A 20,361-nucleotide genomic window follows, 5' to 3' on the forward strand; every position below is an offset into this window, starting at 1 on the left:
CCTGCCCCTGGAAATTTCCACTACCTGCGTCTGACGAAGTGGGTATTCACCCACGAAAGCTCACGCTCCAAAACGTCTGTTAGTCTATAAGGTGCCACAGTAAACTATATAGCTATCCACCCATTGCAGAAAGCTATGAGTTGAAACTAAGCGTGGGGACAAAAAGCTCATAACAGATTAGTATAGGTACTGAAGAGTATCATACGCAAAGAAAAGCAAAAAAGGAATTTAAGTATTAAAATTAAATTGAATTTGACCAGGGCACAAGTCACATTAACTCCCCTTCACTTTCAGAACATTCAGTGGAGTACTGAAGTAATCTGGGCAGTGGTTTTGCACTGCATTCAGAAGACAGCCTCTTGGACAGCCCAGTGTTTTTAAACCCATGTTAGGTCATTGGCACATTGTTACTGGACCAGGAGGAAGAGCAACACCTCATAGACTCACAGACTTTAAGATCAGAAGGGACCATTATGATCATCTAGTCTGACCTCCTGCACAATGCAGGCCACAGAATCTCACCCATCCACTCCTGTAACAACCCCCTAACCTATGCTTGAGTTACTGAAGTTCTCAAATCGTGGATTAAAGACCTTAAGGTGCAAAGAATCCTCCAGCAAGTGACCCGTGCCCCACGCTGAAGAGGAAGACAAAAAACCTCCAGGGCCTCTGCCAATCAGCCCTGGAGGAAAATTCCTTCCCAACCCCAAATCTGGCGATCAGTTAAACCCTGAGCATGTGGGCAAGACTCACCAGTCAGCACTCAGGAAAGAATTCTCTGTAGTAATTCAGATCTCACCTATTGAATTACCCCATACTAACTCCTTAGCACTTATGAAATCCTAGACTCTCCCATGAAATTTCTGACCTGGCATTACACTGGTGAGCTGGTGACATCTGACACGAGCACAACATAGTGTAGCTGTTAGAAAAGGGTATTCAATTGTTTTTATATATATATGTGTGTGTGTGTGTGTGTGTGCGCCTGCATGTGTATATATACATACACAGAGAGAGAGAGAGAGAGATACACAGATCAGAGGATGCAACACAGTTCATCTGATAGAAGGCAATGGACTTGGATTCTGATTCCTGCTCTGTCACTGGCTCATGGTGTGAAATTAGACAATTACTCTCCGGGCCTCAGTTATTTCTCCATCCATAAGATACTTAACCTTCATTTGTAATTTTCTTTTCTGAGATCTGTGAATGAAGCACACTATATAAGAATATATTATTGCTGATATGACCAAAGAAGATGGGGAAAAAACTGTAAGCTTGAAACTGATAGAAGCAACTTTGAGGGAGCAATAACAAGATTTCTGCATAGTGAGCTATTCCTGAGACCCAGGTTGATGCTGCGAACCCTACCATTATAAGCAATATGTTCCAATAGCTAATGCAACTTGTCCTCAATTGAAAGCTGTCTTTGACAACTGGCTACAATGTGGGTGTAATGTACCCGTGGTAAGGTTTCCTTAATGCTCTGTGAGCCTAGTTTTTAAACATAGTTGTAACAGGGCAACTAAATCACAAACTTAGTACGTAAGTATGGAAAACATCCTTTTACGTACTGAAAATCCAATCTGAGACTCCAAATGTGGGGCAAGCAGCTCCATTTATCTCTTTCTTCTTTTTTTTGGCTATTCCACTAGGACTGAAATGCATAGGATTAATGAGTTTTTATTTCTGTCTCCCCTTTTCCTGCCTTCTCTTTTGTAATTTTAGAGAAGACAGGCTGGGTGAAGGAATATATTCTGTTCCAGAGCTGCCATCTCTTCCGTATTCCTGTTTTTTCTATATTGTCTCTCTCTGTCTCTCTTCTCCTTCTCCAACCTTAAGAGAAATAACTTATAATCTAAATCATCTATTTTCAAAGGGAAATTTCTCTCCTTCACTAGAGGTGCAGATTCAGTTAGGAATATAACATTTAACAGTAAATTACCTGTTTGCCTGCTTCTTTGCATTAAGAGTTGTGTTTGTTTGAAAAGAGTTTCAAAATGGTAGATGAGATTTTATAGGGTAAGCCCCACCCCTGGCATGGTTTTGCCAGTTGGGAGCTGACCACAGGCTGGAAGGACTGAGCTCTATGTTTAACAAACAGCTTGGAGTAACTGAAGAGGAAAGACAGTTCTTTTTTGAAAGTTGAAGTCACTTTTCTTTTTGCATATAGTTCTCTTATGGATGTTGTTGCTGAGTTTTATTTGAAAATACTGAGATAAAAACTGCTCTGTACATGATTGTATAAAGTATTTCATTCACATTTATTGTATTTCACTAGAATAGGCTGAAATTTTCCACACAAAAATATTTCTTAGTTGAAAAATGGACTTTTTTCTAAAATGAAACTTTCTATGAAAATGTCCCAACATTTCCAAAATTTTCTTTGATTCTGTGAAATTTTCTTCAACACTTTAATTGACATTTTATTAACACTTTTACAAAATCATTTTTAAATTATTGCCACTTTGAGTAAAGGACCTATAGTAATAATGATTTTTAAAAAATATGTAGAAAAAATGTTAGTATAATATTTATTAAGTTTTCAGTAAAGTAATCATGATGTTTTGAAAAATGGAAAACAGGTCCACATCAAACCCTGTGAAACAGAAACTATTATGAAATTTTTCACAAAGTATCTTTTCATTTTCCAACCAATTCTGCTAATCACTCACTTAAAACCCTATATCACTATGTGTTGTACCATTAAAAGTAGCTGCAGGAAGCTTCATTGACTGTTCTCTACTCCCTGTTCTTCCGCAGAGTACATGGTGGGTTTTTTCATTCATTCATTTTTGTTTTGAGCGGGGCTGGGGGCAGGGGGAGACGGGTAATTTAATTTTTTTTAATAGACCCATTTTCATTTTCTTCAAGATTTACCCCCTTCCAGTTCATGTAAATTTGAGAGTTTGAAAGGAGACTAGATGGTGAGGAAGAATTCTTGTTGCCAAAATGAAACCATGACAATTCTGAGTATAGAAATCAATCAGAGCCAAGGAATTATAGCAGTCAAACAGTATACAGGGATTTGGCTAGCCAAAATATAATTACTTGTAAAAAACCATACAGTCTATCTGGGATATTGTCTACACTTGTGGCAGCGTGTAGAGTACATGTAGCTACATGCTGCGAGGAAAGGCATTCACACTCATGGTGTGTAGCTACACGAACAACAGTGAAAGGTTCTGGCATAGGAGAGGCAAAAGGGAAAGGCCTGGCAACAGGGTGCTGGTGGAGCCTTTCCCTGCTGCCTCCCTAATGCCAGAGCTATTTCCTGCTGCTCAAGACTTTCACTGCAACAGGGAAAGCCTCTGGCAGTCGGGAGAAAGCAGGACACTACATGGCTAAAAATAGGGGAATAGACATGGGAGGCACTGCTTGGACATGTAGAGTATATATCCTAGAATTCAGGCATGCAGGACACTCTACTTTACTCACCTAAGCTGTGCCAAGGGCCGGCTCCAGCTTTTTTGCCGCCCCAAGCGCCAAAGGGGAGGCAGGGGAAGCCATGATCGGTGGCACTTCAGTGGCTGCTCTCCCGCGCTGCTTCATTCTTAGGTGGCAATTTGGTGGCCGGTCCTTCCCTTTGAGAGGGACTCAGGGATCTGCTACCGAATTGCTGCCGAAGACCTGGACATGCCGCCCTCTTCCATGGGCTGCCCCAAGCACCAGCTTGGGCCTCACTCTCTACTCTGCTATTCAGACCAATGCTAGCTGGGCATGCAGTGTCTGTAATCTACACACCACCAGAAGAGTAGAGCTACCCTAAGGTACTTAGAAGTGCCCATTACTATAGTATCTGTACACCTCACAATCTTTAATGTATTCATCCTCACAGCATTCATGTGAGGTAAGGAAGTGCTATTATCTTACAGCTGGAGAACTGAAGCACAGAGGCCCAGTTCCTCAAAAGCATTTAGGCTCCTAACTTCCTTTGAAATCAATGGGGCCTAGGCAGGCAAAACTAAAGCCTGGTCTACACTGGGGGGTGGGGGGAGGGAAGGTGAGCTAAGTCAGTCTAAGTTATGCAACTTCAGCTACAAAAATAATGTAGCTGAAATCGACGTACTTAGAGCTACTTACTGCTGTGTCTTCACTGTGGTAGGTCGACTGCTGCCACTCCCCCATCGACTCCGCCTACAGTCACTCTGGTGGAGCATCAGAGTCGACGGGAGAGCACTTGGCGGTCGATTTATCGCATCTTCACTAGACGCGATAAATCAACCTCTGCTGGATCGATCGCTCTGTACGTAAGTGTGAACATGCCCTAAGTAACTTGGCCAAGATCACACATGAGGTCTGTGGGAGAGCAGTGAATTGAACACAGGTTTCCTAAGTCCTAACCACTGGACTGTACCTGCTCTCCTTGGTTGAAGAGTGGTTGTCATAGCACAAGGATTCCCATGCTGACTAAAGGATAAAGAGCTAACCAGCAGAGCTAGCTGACATGTTTTGAAATTTGACATTTTTAATAACTTTTTAAATGAAACTGAATTTTTGTGTGTGATGATTTGTCTGTTTTTCAGCCAGCTGTATTATTCTGTGATCATGCAAATCAAACACTCAGAACCAGTCAGAGAGTGCAGGAAATGGCACAATTGGTGTAAAACTCTGTGGTTGTACTTTAATGATTGTATAGTATCTCTGCACTCTTGTTGATTGATAGAATTCCATTTCAGTATAATGCTACCCGCCTACTACATGAGAATGTTGTGTGACTTTATTAACTGGTGTTTATGAAGTGTGCTGAGTTCTTTGATCAGAAAGCACTGTAGAAGTAGAGCCCTGCAAATCTGCAGATATCTATGGACCATGTATATGCATCGGCTGCAGATACAAATTTTGTATCCATGCAGGGCTATATGTATAAGCCCAAGGTATTATTTTTATTATTTGTTATTATTTTATTTTTAAAAGTCACTAAACTAACTCAAGCTTATTATTGTTTAATAGAGAGCAATGACCAGAAGACAAGTTGCCCTAAAGGTACATCAGTGGTTTCCAACATTTAGGGAGTCTTCTACTAGCTTACCAGACTAACACTTAGTCTATCAGTCAGTGACTTCCATTGTTTCCAACCTCACCTATGTCTGTTTTAATGAAAAGCGAAGATTGGGCTTTCCTTTTTCCAGTCTCTTATAAGTCTGGAGTCTATCTTGCAGTGGCCTTTGGCTACTCCAGAGTGCACTTTCAGAAAGCTGTCCAGGCTCCTAGGGAGGTTCATTTTGAATGCAGAGTACCAGTCCCCAAAACTTGAAAAAATAGTATGGCTGCTATCAATTCCATTATCACCTTACCTAAATCTGGAGACCTCAAAGGGGTATAATAAGAACTGTTTATTGTCCCTTCATCTAACCTGCCAATTGCATGCCATAACATATAATGGGTAGGATCTGAGAACAATAATTAAATTGCCTGGATTTAAGGTATGTAGACAACATTGGAATCCATTTCAAACTTGGGAATTTTGTATGATAAGAGAATTAAAACTCCTGTTCAAAACTTCCCAGGCATAAGCAGTTCAGGGGCATAGTGGTACCATAACCTTGTTGTTGTTGGTGGTGGAAGCTGGGGGGGGGGGGGGAATACAGTGAGAAGCTGTCAGGAAAGTATTGAATAGCTGAAGCATTAGGTATTTTAAAATTAATTATATTTTGTGACCAAACTAGCAAATGCAGAGGGGTTGGGGATTGCATTATAATGCAATAAAAACCTCATAAAACATTAAAACAAACTCACACATCTGCAGACAGATGGGACATATTATGTAATACCAGTCATTGCTACAACAACCTTTCACCCCACTTGCTGCTGCAGGAGCAATGTTCATTACTAAGTATCTCTGTGGTTTCTCACTTCTCTCACTCTCTCTGACATGCACATACACATTACTTACCAAAGCAATGTCTTGCTTTAAGAAAAGGGCTGTTACACAGAGATGGACACAACAGTGGTGGATTTGGTGTTACAAGCCCAAGACTAGCACTGACTGGGATCCAAGTCCCATTTTATCTGAATCCCCAAAGTTCAGTGCAGGGAAAGGTTTGGACCGTTAATTCCAGCTTTAGACCATATTTAATGATTTAATAAAGAATAGTCAGTGGGAAAATTCCTGACCTGAACCCTAGGATTTAATTTATTAGAGTCCTAGACTCAGAAGGAATCTAGTCTGACCTCCTGTGTAACACATACCATAGAACTTCTCTAAATAATTCCTACAGTAATTTCCACTGTTTGTTCTTGGAAAATGTAACAACCCCTCCATAACATTCCCTCCTCAGATTACCAGAAAGCATGTGTCTCAATTATATGCAAACATTAGGTGATAATGTGTGAGATGGGCTTTACAGTTTGGCACAAAGAATTACTACAGAAACCCTCCAACAATCAGCAATGAGCTGTCCAAACCACAAAGGACAATAAGACATGAATTAGGAATGCTTAAAAATTTGTCACCACCATTTTGAAACATTTGAACACAGTCCGTAACAAATACTGAGGATACATTAATGTTCTCCCCTTGCTGTTTTCTTCTCTGCAATATATTCAGATCAGTTCCCAAAGGTCCTCAATGAAATAATAAGTTACTAAGATGGGAAAACAAAATCTCTTTCAAAATTTGAGGCCTGGTCTACACTGGGGAAGGAGGGTGGGCAAGCTAAGTCAGTCTAAGGCCATGTCTACACGACGCCTTAAATTCGAATTAAACGGCTTTAATTCGAATTTATGGTGCACCCGTCCACACGACGCAGCCCTCTAATTCGAATTAAAGGGCTATTTAAATCGATTTTAGTACTCCTTCTAAACCACAGGAGTAACCCTAAAATCGATTTTACTAATTCGAATTTAGTGCAGTGTGGACGGAAATCGAAGTTAATGGCCTCCAGGAGCTATCCCACAGATCACCACTGACCACTCTGGACAGCACTCAAAACTCCTATGCACTGGCCAGGTAAACAGGAAAAGACCCGTGGAGGTTTGAATCAGTTTCCTGTTTGTCCACCGTGGGGCTCTGAGCAGCAGTTAATCACGCTGCACCTTTAAAAATGCAGTCTCCTGAGAATAGAAAAAGGGCTCCAGCATGGACCACAGAAGAGCTTTTGGATCTCATTGCTATCTGGGGTGAGGATTCAGTGCTAACAGAACTCCGTTCGTCAAAACGGAATGAGAAAGTATTTGAAAGAATTTCAAAGTCTATGATTGCAAAAGGATACAGCAGGGACTCTTTCCAATGCAGGATTAAAGTGAAAGAACTGAGACAAGCATACCAGAAAACCAGAGAGGGAAACGGGAGATCTGGAGTTGCTCCTAAAACATGCAGGTTCTATGCAGAGCTACATGCAATTTTTGGGGGCTTGGCTACCAGTCGCCCATCCTTAATCGTGGATTCAGATGACCTGATTTCAGTTTCAACTGTGGCTGAGGATTCTGCAGAGGGGGAAGATCAGGAAGAGGTACATGAGGGAGACATTGCTGATACCACACAGCTCTCAATTACCAACAGCAGCCAGGAGTTGTTTCTGACCCAAGATTTAACCTTGCAGCAGGCTAATCAAGCCACTATCACAGAAAGTGAAGCCATGGAAGGGACCAGCGGTGAGTAAATGTTTAAATCAGTCATATTTAAAAACTAGCGTTTTTTAATTATCAATTTTTAAGCATGCGTTGTCATTTCTTTTTAGCCATTACAGTTACATGAAAAGTTCCTTAACATGTCTGGGGATGCAATGAAAATCCTCCCAAGAAATCTCCATGAATTGATATTGCAGGAAATCAAAGTGCCTTTTCAGTAAATTTTGGGGCAATGCTGCCTTAGCCGGTCCTCCAATGAAAGATGCTTTGCCCCTCCAGGCATGCATGCCTGAATTTGGAATCATTGCTTCACAAAGCATAGATGCATAAGCGCCAGGACTCTGATCACAGGCATGAAACATTCACTCTGCCTCTTGTGCTGTAACTCTCACCAGAGTTCTGTCGTTCATTGTGACCTGGTTTAAATAAGTAATTGCTTTGTCATTAGGAGAGAAAACATGGCCATTATGCTCCTGTAATGCCACTCGATGTAGCTGGGGGGAGGGGACTTGTGCTGCGATGATGCTTTAGCAGGAAGGGGTGAGACAACATAAAGACTTACCATGGCTGCTTGGAAGCAAATTTATAATGGTAGTACCAGCAAGCTGCATCTGTACTGTGCTCTGAGCCCAGGGACAGAGTCTCCCAGTATTAAAAGATGAAAAATGTGACCTTGCAGTGAAATCACATGTCCTGCGTAAGGTGCATAGTTTTGTGCTGTGTGAGTGAGTGGAATCATTGTTCTAAGAAATGTATCTTTTTACATACTTCTCTCTCTTACCTCCACCATACAGCTGTGCAGTGTTCTTTACTCACTACCCCATCTGCCAGGCTACCCAAGAGACAGAGGAAAAAGAGAACGAGAGACGAAATGTTTTCCGAAGTCATGGAAGTCAGCCACAGTAACACAGCTCATCATAGTGATTTGAAGGAACTGATAGCAAAATACAAGAAAGATGCCAGTGACCGGGAGGACAGGAGAGACGCTCGAGATGAGAGGTGGCGAGAGGAAGACCGGCAGGTAGAAGAGAGGTGGCGCAAGGAAGACAGGCAGGAAGATCAGAGGTGCAGGGAGGAAGATAGGCGCTGGCGTGATGGAACGCTGGAGCTGCTGCGTGATCACACTGATATCCTCAGACGCATGTTGATTGTTCAGGAACAGCAGCGGGGTTACAGAGTGCCACTGCAGTCCATGTTTAATCACCCTCCAAGCTCCCCAGGTTCCATATCTCCCTCACGCAGACGTGTTAGAACGCGTGGGGGAAGGCTTCCTGCACCAGCACACTCCACCCCCATGGAGAGCCCAACCAAAAGGCTGTAATGAAGCTGAAATGTATTTCATGGGCTTTTCCTTACCTGTGATCCTCCTCCCAAAGCACAGCTTTCAGGGATACCTAGATAAATCTGTGCCTCTGAATATAGTTCCTTTCTAATCAGACATACATCCAAAGGGGGGAGGGTGCTTTTATTACAGGGAATGATCCTTTAAAAATGAACGCATGTTTTTAAAGCAATAACAAATGAGTTTTAATAAAGATTAAATGATTTTTAAAACATACTGGCTTTCTTTCCTTCAGCCACATGTAATGAAAGGGTGGGGGGTTGATTTTGAAAGTCCTGCAGCAAGCTGTAAGTAAAGGGGGACGGTGGGTTGCTTACAGGGAGTCAATAGAGGCGGGAGTGTTCATCAAGGGCAAAGAAGCACTGCAATCACACCATACCCTGGCCCGCGACAAAACACATTTTCAGGGCTTCTCTGATGCGCACCGCCTCCTGGTGTGCTCTTCTAATCGCCCTGGTGTCTGGCTGCTCGTAGTCAGCGGCCAGGCGATTAGCCTCAGCCTCCCACCCCGCCATAAAGGTATCCCCCTTACTCTCACAGAGATTGTGGAGCACACAGCAAGCAGCAATAGCTACGGGGACATTCTTTGGGCTGAGGTCTGAGCGAGTGAGTAATGATCGAAAGCGCCCCTTTAAACGCCCAAATGCACACTCTACCACCATCCTGCACTTGCTCAGCCTGTAGTTGAACAGCTCCTGAGCACTGTCCAGGCTGCCTGTGTATGGCTTCATGAGCCACGGCATCAAGGGGTAGGCTGGGTCACCCAGGATAACGACAGGCATCTCAACATCGCCCACTGTTATTTTCTGGTCTGGGAAGTAATTTCCTTGATGCAGTCGTTTAAAGAGAGTACTGTTTCTGAAGACGCGCGCGTCATGAACCCTTCCTGGCCATCCCACGTGGATGCTGGTGAAACGTCCCTTGTGATCCACCAGTGCTTGCAGCACCATGGAAAAGTACCCCTTGCGGTTCACGTACTCGGCGCCCTGGTGCTCTGGGGCCAAGATAGGGATATGGGTTCCATCTATGGCCCCTCCACAGTTAGGGAATCCCATTGCAGCAAAGCCATCCACTATGACCTGCACGTTTCCCAGAGTCACAACCTTTCGTAGCAGCAGCTTAACGATTGCTTTGGCTACTTGCATCACAGCAGCCCCCACAGTAGATTTTCCCACTCCAAATTGATTCCTGACTGACCGGTAGCTGTCTGGAGTTGCAAGCTTCCAGAGGGCTATTGCCACTCGCTTCTCCACTGTGAGGGCTGCTCTCATCTTAGTATTATGGCATTTCAGGGCAGGGGAAAGCATGTCACAAAGTTCAAAGAAAGTGCTCTTACGCATGCGAAAGTTTTGCAGCCACTGGGAATCGTCCCACACCTGCAAAACTATGCGGTCCCACCAGTCTGTGCTTGTTTCCCGTGCCCAAAATCGGCGTTCAATGGGTAGAAGCTGCCCCATTACCAGCAGTAGCTCCAAAATGCTGGGTCCCACGGTTAGGGAGAAATCAGTCTCCATGTCGTCATCATCATCATCGCTCTTGTCGGTGCGCTGCCATAGCTGCCGCCTCCTCCTCCTCCTCCTCCTCCTCCTCCTACCCCTCTCCTCCTGAATTTGCAGTTCATGGCTCAGCATAGACAGCACGAGAGTGCGCGTGGTGTTTACAACTTGCACGATTGCGTTACTGATCTCAGCAGGGTCCATGGTCTCAGCAGGGTCCATGCTTGCTGTGCTATGGCGTTTGCTCTCTTCACCCAGGAAAAAAGGCGCGGAATGGTTGGCTGCTGCTTTCACAAAGGGGGGGGTGAGGCTGTACCCAGCAGCACCCGGGACAATGTTTTTGGTCCCAGCAGGCACTGGGCTGTAAACCAGGAAGTGGGAACTATGGGATAGCTGTGTCACAGCTACCCACAGTGCACCGCTCCTGAAATCGAAGTAAGACATGGGCCATGGACGCACAAATTCAATTTAAGATTCTTGGTGTGGACGCTCTAAATTGATTTTATAAATTCGGTTTTATAAAATCGATTTAGATAACTTCGATTTACTGCTGCCGTGTAGACAAGGCCTAAGTTATGCAACTTCAGCTACGAAAATAGTGTAGCCAAAGTCGATGTACTTAGAGCTACTTATCACAGTGTCTTCACTGCCGTAGCTCGACTGCTGCCGCTCCCCCATCGACTCCGTCTACGCTTCTCACTCTGGTGGAGTACTGGAGTCGACGGGAGAGAGCGCTTGGCAGTTGATTTATTGTGCCTTCACTAGATGCGATAAATCGACCCTCACTGGATCGATCCCTCCAGAGGTAAGTGTAAACTTACCCTTAGTTTCCTTCATTCCTTACTTCTTGTTGACCTATTCTAAGACATGACATACCACCACAAGGCAAAACATTATAACCACTGTTTTCTACAACTGAAAATACACATTTATTTCTGCCAACTATAAATTGGGCAATAGCTTATGGAGACAGAGAAATTGTATACAATTATTCATATGCTAGAGGTTTATACAAACAGAAATTACCTTAGACTACTATAGATGTTTATGTGCATAGTTCACTATGTCAGCATTGTCTTATTTATTCCTTTCTCTTTAGATTTTACTTTTTAATTTAAAAATTTCATTTATATTCAGAAAATGTGTTGAATTGACAGCATCAGAAGTTTAAGGTCTCTCTAATGACAGAATACAAGGGATAGTAGTATTACATGCTTGTGTCCTGCAATATGTCTTTTAGATAGAGGCTCCAAGTGCAGTGGATGCATGCCTGATTAAGGCTAAGTGTGATGGTGATTTCTTTGATACTAAGAACTAGGCTGGGACAGTGAGTTGTTTCCAACTTTGTAGAGATTTTTCAATTCTATGATGAGATTAATAATATGAAATGCATTAGAATGCTATTGAAGACAATCTATAGTAAGTAGTTTAGCATATAGAAAGTGCTTCTGGTGTCTGGATAGATGATAGGCCAACAGGACAAGATTCATGAAAGGAGAAAGATGTAGATGTTAGGAATAGGCTCAAAATTTACATCTGTAAATGTACTTAGATCACAAGAACAAATGGGTATAAACTGGACACTAGGAAGTTTAGACTTGAAATTAGATGAAGGTTTCTAACCATTAGAGGAGTGAAGTTCTGGAACAGCCTTCAAGGGGAGTAGTGGGGGCAAAAGACATATCTGGCTTTAAGACTAATTAGTTTTGGAGGGTGGTATTGTGTATTACTTAATTTCGCAATTGGCTTTATTGTGCAGTAGTGCTGGTCTGTTGGAGATGTTAGATGGGATGGGATCTGAGTTACTGCGGAGAATTCTTTCCTGAGTGCTGGCTGGTGGTCTTGCCCACATGCTCAGGTTTAGCTGATTGCCATATTGTGCGTCGGGAAGGATTTCTCCGGGGCAGATTGGCAGAGGCCCTGGAGGTTTTTCGCCTTCCTCTGCAGCTGGGGCCATGCGTCACTTGCTGGTGGATTCTCCAGCTTGAGGTCTTTCAAACCACAATTTGAAGACTTCAATAACTCAGACATAGGTTAGGAGTTTGTTATAGAAGGGGATGGGTAGGATTCTGTGGCCTGCTTTGTGCAGGAGGTCAGACTAGATGATCATATTGGTCCCTTCTGACCTTAAAGTCTATGAGTCTATGAGTCTATCATCTCCACATTTGGAGGTGTTTGCATCTGAAATTTGGTTTTGAAGCATCTCTAGAAGGTCTTTGTATTTGTTTATTAAAATTTGACTGAAAAATATAATTCCATTTCTTATTGAATTTACTCTGAAAATTTAATGGATCCTTCTAGTGATAGGGAATTTCTATGTTTAGACAATCACATGTTTAACATTTAGGTAGCATTTTTGTCTTCAAAGCACTTTATAAAACTAATTTCTAACTTTATTAGAAAAAAATCATGCAAGTTCTAAATATTGAATTTTATATTCAGTACAATACAGTGGTTTTCAATAAACAGTGAAATATATTGATTATTAACATTTAGAAGTGGCTAAGAATACTTTTCTGAACTTATGATGTCTCAGACTATCCCACTTCTGTGCAACCTTCACAGTCCCCCAGGTTCACCAGTTCATGTTCAAATAAAGTTTTGGATAATGGGTCAAGTCGGTTCCTCTTTTATCCCAAACAGTTTGTTCATTCCTAGACCAGCTGGAGAACAAGAGGGACAGAGGGGAAGAACTATATACATTTCTTCCCTTGGCTACTCTTGAGTTAAGGTTAAGGCACCTTGCTCTTGGCTGAGCCTAATGGTTCAGTTAGCAAATATAGTTTTATACTATTTGATACTTTGGACTAATAGTTATTTCAGCATGTATCCATATATGCAGTAGGAATCAAATCCCGGAAGCATTAGCGTTTCCTGGAAGAAGTAGATTTTTTGGACTATTGGTAGTTCATGTTAGATAGATGCTATCAGCAGCATTTCTCAGGACAGTGAAAAAACCTGATAATTGTGGCATCACTATAAAGCTCTTTTATAAATTTCAATCACCAAACTTTCCATTCACACATGTTCTAACTACTTCAGACAGAACTATTCTTACAAGGCAGAAGAGGAAAGAGACCAAAGGGAGAAGAGGATCACAGATATTCTTTCTTTAGAAATTACACAAATAAAGTTAAATCATCTGTGACTACAAATTTTTCATAATTTTCCCCAATGAAGATATTGTACAATGATGTTATAGTATACTCCTATTACCCCATGTTGCCGCTATTTACAATAATTCTATATGCCATATTGGGGGAATGCTATATTAAGAAAGAAGTTTCTGTTTAAATGTTTTTTGTTGTCCAATATCATAAGCATGTGTAGTAATAACTCGTGTTATAGAATATTATGGGGGAGAATGCCAGGATAAGAAAACATCATCTCTTTGTTTGTTATTGTTGGTCCTGGTCAGAATTTTCAAATCTGGGTGCCTAAAGTTAGCTTCTTAAATCCATATTTAGGTACCTAAATAGAAGTGGACTGATTTTCAGAGGAGATGAGCAACCCCATATCCCATGGCTATGGGTGCTCAGCACCTCTGAAAATCTAGCCTCTTCTCTTTAGGTGCCTAATTTATTAGCCTAACTTTAAATACCAGGATTTAAAAAATTTGGCTCCTGAGTTCCAGTCTTTCCTCTTGTGATTTTATCATGAGTCCCACAATATTTGGTGTTTTGTTAAATCTCCATCTCCTGAAGTCATGTTATTATATGAGAATCTCAGCTTTCTTTTTTTTTTAATGTAAGTTTCTAGCCCTCATGGTTGCAGAGGTAAGCCTGAAAATATGACCACTACAGGCTCAAAATTTTTAAAATAATCTCATGATTTTGGGGGCCGATTCCATTTTTGAATGCTTGCAGTTGGCAGTACTGGACTGCACTTTAGACAGTGTTGCCACATCAACTTATCTTTCAAGTTACAGTGTAAGAAATCACAGCAAAACTGACTAGGACTCAGATTCCGGGGTCTGGTCTATCAGAGCTCAGTGTAGGACAAGTGGGAAGGGAAGGCTACATGCCATCTTTGTCCCTCCTCCCTCAATCTTGGGGCCAGTTTGGATCCCACCAAAATTTAAAGTAGGCATATGGTTAGCCTAACTTACATCAGCTTGTAACTGTTAAGAGGCCATTTTGCTGCCCTGCAATTGCTGGAACACAACAGTGTTCTTGCCATGCCTCCTTTCCTGACACACAGGAAGTTTCTGGCCCAAAGTGACTTGTCTCAGTCCTGTGCATGGTGCAAACTGTCAAACCTTTTTTGGCAGCTTGCATTGGTGGTTTATTGGCTGGGGTTTGTTGAAAGCTGATTAGTTCATCATCCTACAGAGTAGTCAGGTATTTCTCATTCTTACATTAGTAATCATGCCCATAATCTTTTGGTCTCTTTTATGGAATGTTGAGATTTTTTCTGTCTGCCCTAGATGGAGACTCTATAGGTAAAACATTTTTACTGATGTGAAAGGCTGGTGATGGATTTACTACTTCCCAGGTTTTTTTAAATGTTATCATTTGAAGTCATTTTATATGCAATTTGTGTTGACTAACCACATAACTATTCCATTGAATCTAATTTTTAAAAATTAAAGTTGGATCATTCCATATGCAAATCTCCCACTGATTGCAGTACGAGTTATGAAGGCTTGAGGATCGTGAATAGGAGATTGTTTTTAGGTTAAATAAATGCAAAATAATTATTAAAAATGTATTTAGATTCAAATCAATTTGATAGCTTTTGATTCACAATAGGACCCTAGTTTAAGGCCTATTGAAGTCAACTGAAAATACTCATTTATTTCAATGAGTTCTGGATCAGGCCCTAAGTGTTTTAATAACTGATATCTGACACATACAATTATGACCTTAAAGTACTGCTAACATTCTCAGTGGATTGTAATTAGAGTCTCTTCTAGCCTCTGTAGATAAACCCATATTCCTGACTTAATTAAACTATGGATAGGCTGTGACTAAGTGGGAATGTTCTTAATGTTTTCTCTGAGTGCTGTGTGGGTGCCTCAGTTTCTCCTATGCATTTCTCAAGTGTCTTGGTGGGGTGTGATTGTACCTGCAAGCTCTGTTTTGGACTGTGTTCCTGCCATCTAAATAACCTTTCTGCTTTACTGGCTGGCTAAGAGTCATGGTGAATCAAGGAAGCCAGGGTTGCAGGGCCTTGTCTCCCTCAAACTCCATGACATAGGCTAAAGCAAGTATAGTCACTCACTTCCACTTTCAGTTGGAAAGGGAACCTTTAAAAATGTTATGGTGCAAGCACAATAAGGTCTTTCTATCCCATGTAGGTAATATGTCATGTTTAGTACTCTCTGCTAGAACTATTTATACATCTCTTTCATGTAGGAATAAGAAGCTTAGATTAATTTTTCTCTTTCATTATCGTTTTATATTTTATTCTACTTCCTGGCTCAGGCCTGAAAGCTCAGAATTTTAAATTTTTCTAGCAAGTTGCCAGTAATGGTACACTTCAAAATGTTTGCAGGATTTTCTCCAGACACCTGCTGTCAAGTACCACATGTAAGAGCTTATGCAGTAAATGGCCTCTCATTAGAGAGATTTGTCGTATGCCATCATAAAGAAACCTACTTTCTGCTCTAACTTTTTACTATATTTTTGTCAGCAGTACAAAAGTGTGAATGATTTAATGTTCAGATATGCTCTGAAAATATGATTTTAACAAATATTTATTAACAAAGCTGGACTATTTTCTGTTTGGGAGAGAGCAGTGTCAGTGAGCCACAACATCCTAAAGGTGATGCTTATTCCAATTTTCATATTAACACAGTACACAATGTTACAATGTTCAAAATGTATAAATAGCATCTGATGACTTGTTTATCTTGAAATACACCATGTTATAGTAAAACTAGTCATGGAATAATCTGAATCCCATCAGAAGAAATTTTGCAAAGTAATCTGACATCAAAAATAGAAATAAATAAACAGCTATTTAAAGAGAACCATGGCTTACATACCAGGGTACGATTCTCTGTTTATTAATTCTGTAAAACATTTTATTTCAGAGTGTTGATGATATCTGGATTGCTTGTAGCTTAAGTTATATGAGCCAGATATGGAAAAATGGTCAGCACAAATGTTTATTTCATTGTGCATACAAGAGTAAACATAGACGAAACGCCAATGTCAATGTCCCACTCTCAATAAGGCTGTAGAAAACTCTACTTATAAAGCCATAGAAATATAAGCCATATTGGGTGAGACCAATGTCCATCTAGCCCAGTAGCCAGTCTCCAATAGTGGCCAATACCAGAGCTTCAAGGGGAGTGTGATCCACCCAGTCTTCCCATCCTGGCTTCTGGCAGTCAGATGTTTAGGACTGAGCCAAACATGGGGCTGCATCCCTAACCATCCTGGCTAATAGCCATTGATAGACCTGGCCTTCATGAATTTATCTAGTTCTTTTTTTAACCCAGTTATACTTTTGGTCATCACAACATCCAATGGCAATGAGTTCCACAGCTTAATTTTGTGTTGTGTGTAAAGGTACTTCCTCTTGTTTGTATTAAACATGACGCCTATTTGTTTCATTGGGTTACCCCCGGTTTTTGTACTGTGGTCTATTCACTTTTTTCCACACCATTCATGATTGGCATGTGGTAAGCAGTGCAGGTGGATCAACACTAGCACAGGTAAAGTTGTGTACATTTGGCAAAACAACAGTTCAGTTTGTAAAATATCTCTTAACTAACCAAAAAAGATTCTTTATTTTTGTAGGGGGATCCTCCACAATTATTTCAGAGAAAGAGAGAGCTGTCCCACAGTGAAGCTGTTAGTAATAAGGGAGGGTTGAATTGATTTTGATACATTAAGAACACACTCTTCACCCAAAGCTCAAACCAAACCCCAGACTGTTCTGTCTTCTGGTTCTGTCTTCCCTTTGCTAGCAAGCAGGAAATATTAGAAATCCTTGAGTCAATGGAGCTCCATTGGGAATGGATCACTTGATGATGACCTGTTCTGTTCATTTCCTCTGGCGCACCTGGCACTGGCCACTTGTTAGAAGACAGGATACTGGGCTAGCTGGACCTTTGTTCTGACCCAGTAGGGCCATTCTTATGTTCTTACATTAATTTATTCTAGCTGAGGATAAGGCCTTTCATGAGAAAACCTCTTCTTATGATATTTCCAACCCAAATTTGTAGTTCCAAGAACTACTGATAGTCCAGTCAAACAGCAGGCCCCAGTCTCTCAGCTGTGACAGAGAACTTAGTACAACTCAAGAGGAGGGGAGCAAACATAGCTAAAGAGAAGGCTGTTCAATCTTCCTCCACATACCAAAAGTCCCCCTGAACACCTCCCAACCACACCCTCCCCCTCCCGCCATATCCCCTGAAGCAGGATTGAAGGTGGTGATGTAGGAACCACTAAGGTGTCTCCACAGAACACAGGGATTCCCTCCGTTGATTGGCTGGCTTTAGTGCCTGCATTGCCAGAGTGGTGCAAAGCAGCCTAGAAGCACCAAAGAACCAGGCCCTATAGCTTCGGAGTGTACATCTAAATGGACCTTTAATGATTTTCCTACTGCTACTGACAGTCTTCCCTCTACAGAACAAGTGACCTTCTTTATCTTCTTCAAAGGTTGTATGTGAAGAGGAGGAGGCAGTCCACCACTGCAGTCTATCAGTTCAACAATAGCCAGCCAGTAGCTTAGCTGAGTTTTTTCTACATAATATTAAAAAATAAAATAACAACATGTACAGAGTATTTTTTATGTTCAGACTCTTTGCTAACAATAATTACAGTAATTAGTAATGACAAGCCAAATCCTGCAGGTCTGACTCAGGCAAAATTCCCAGTAACTGAGTATGATGCAAGCATGTAGTCCCAGTTGACTGGGTCTTCTGCAGCACAGAGATGGTCTGCAAGTATTTCAGCTGTGGTACATAGAGCCACCCTACTTGTAAGTGGACAAGTTAGTATACTGATGTCACAGATAGCCAAATTTGTTTCAAAATCATTTGGGACCCCAGTTAAAAAAAGAGCACTTGCATCATAAACCAGCAGAAAATGTGGGTTTGCTATTCCAAAGGCCCTCTTAATCAGTCAGTAAATGGCTAACCTGCCACTGCAGTTAAGAAGTATGTGCAATCCAAGAAAGTAGGGTGGAGTCCGCTGAGAAGAAATTGTTAGTTGCTCAAAAGTGCAGCTTATGCCAATTCAAGAGGGAAAAAAATAGAATAATTTCCAAAAAAGAGGAGTATAAGTGAAAGTCCCAGTTTGTGCTTAATCCATTTACGTGGGATTTTTCATTGCAGCGTGTACTGTTGTCTTCTCAGGGTAAGCAGTGATCACCATAGCAATCTCCACATAACATGAGTCCTCTGGAAACACCGTTTAATAACATGTGGCATGCATTAACCCTGCAATGCACAGTACCATCCTCTAGACAGCTTAACATTACTGTCTGATAGGATTTTTCTTTTGTTTTTTTTAGTATTTCCTTCAGAGCAGATAATTGTTTCTCTCAGAGACAGTATTAAGGGGTATCAGGTGCAGCCCCCTAAATCCCTACAGAAGAGTTCTTCTCTACACAAATTTCCATGTTCAGTCATAGGTAGGGACTCAGATTCCACTGCAGCACCATTCCACTTTCCTCTGGACTCCACGGAGGATGATGTGTGTGTCTGGTGTCTATGCAGAAGAAGTGGAAGCCAGAGAGATTCACATTATTCTCCTTCTGGCCTAGCAGAGTGCCACAGGGTCTATCAGTACTTCTCTTCCCCTCACCACTCCCGCCTGGAGGTTCCCAGAAACCCTCCCTGCTCGGTCTGGGCTACCAATAAGACTTAGTTCTTCAGATACCTAGAAGGGCATAGGGCTAGGAGACACTGACAAATTGGGACCCAGAAGGCTAGTTAAGAAGACTTGCCTGCCCCTTCCCAGGGACAGTGTGGGGTGAGACGAAGAGAGAATTTCTTCTCTGTGCTAGTTCAGAACTGCTGGGCCAGGCCTGCAACTAAGCACTTGCCTTTGAAGTTTTGTTTGTTTATTTAAAGATAACGGCAGCCAATTTCTAAGCTTTTTATTTTTATTTAACAGTATCAAGCTTGATGGTGAGCTTACTGTATGGACCACTCTGCTCCAAGCAGGCAACCAACGCTTGCGGACCAAGGCAGGGAGTTCCTGCAGTACCATGCTTAGCCAACACGGGGCACTACAGAGCAGCCTCATCTGTGACAGAGTTTGCAAAGAAGAGGCACGCAGCCTGAGCTACCTCTAGGGTGGAGATTTTCAAGAGGAGGGTCATAGAACTTTTACAAGCCTGGTCTACACTGGGGCAGGGGCGGGAATTGATCTAAGTTACACAACTTTAGGTACGTGAATAACATAGCTGAAGTCGATGTACTTAGATCTACTTCCTGTGATGTCTTCACTGCGGTAAGTCAGCGGCTGACGCTCTCCCATTGACTCTGCCTGTGCCTCTCACCCTGGTGGAGTACTGGAGTCAACAGAAGAGTGCTTGGCGGATGGTTTATAAATAGATCCCTGCTGGATCAATCGCTGCCCATCGATCCAGCAGGTAATGTAGACAAGCCCTTACATGGCCCTGGCCTTTTGCTACACCGTTAGGATCTGTGGGGTTTGTGGACTGCTCAAAGTGCTCCATCCTAATGGAACAATGTGGAAAAGTCTGCTCATCATAGAGTTTTCCTCCTCTGAGCCCCATCCCATCACACAGGAAAATCTTATCACTACTATCCTTATTTCAAACTTAATTTCTAACTTAGTTTTAATTCATCATAAAGAAATGTCCTTATCTCAAGTATCTGAGGGACATCAGAAATTCAACAGCACAGAATATCACACTGTCTTTCTCAAATTCACCTGTCATCCCTGGTCTCTAGACTTTTCCTATGTTTCACCATCAGCACCTTATGAGATGAGGCCCTTTGAGCCTTGCGTTGACTGAAAATTG

At 41.9% G+C, this 20,361-nt stretch overlaps 2 protein-coding genes across 3 annotated transcripts in view; one reads left to right on the top strand and one right to left on the bottom strand.

Annotated features, from left to right (window-relative positions):
- The window catches only part of ANAPC10 (anaphase promoting complex subunit 10), a 265,850-nt gene that overhangs the window by 141,459 nt on the left and 104,030 nt on the right, over positions 1-20,361 (bottom strand). The window lies entirely within an intron of this gene.
- On the top strand, positions 6,677-8,893 carry LOC142046868 (uncharacterized). The gene is made up of 2 exons (XM_075066099.1): positions 6,677-7,596; positions 8,367-8,893. The coding sequence occupies exons 1-2, from the start codon at positions 7,047-7,049 to the stop codon at positions 8,891-8,893; spliced, it is 1,077 nt and encodes a 358-aa protein (XP_074922200.1). The 5' UTR covers positions 6,677-7,046.

This window comes from Chelonoidis abingdonii, chromosome 5 (genome assembly GCF_003597395.2).
Source record: "Chelonoidis abingdonii isolate Lonesome George chromosome 5, CheloAbing_2.0, whole genome shotgun sequence".
Taxonomy (NCBI): domain Eukaryota; kingdom Metazoa; phylum Chordata; order Testudines; family Testudinidae; genus Chelonoidis; species Chelonoidis abingdonii.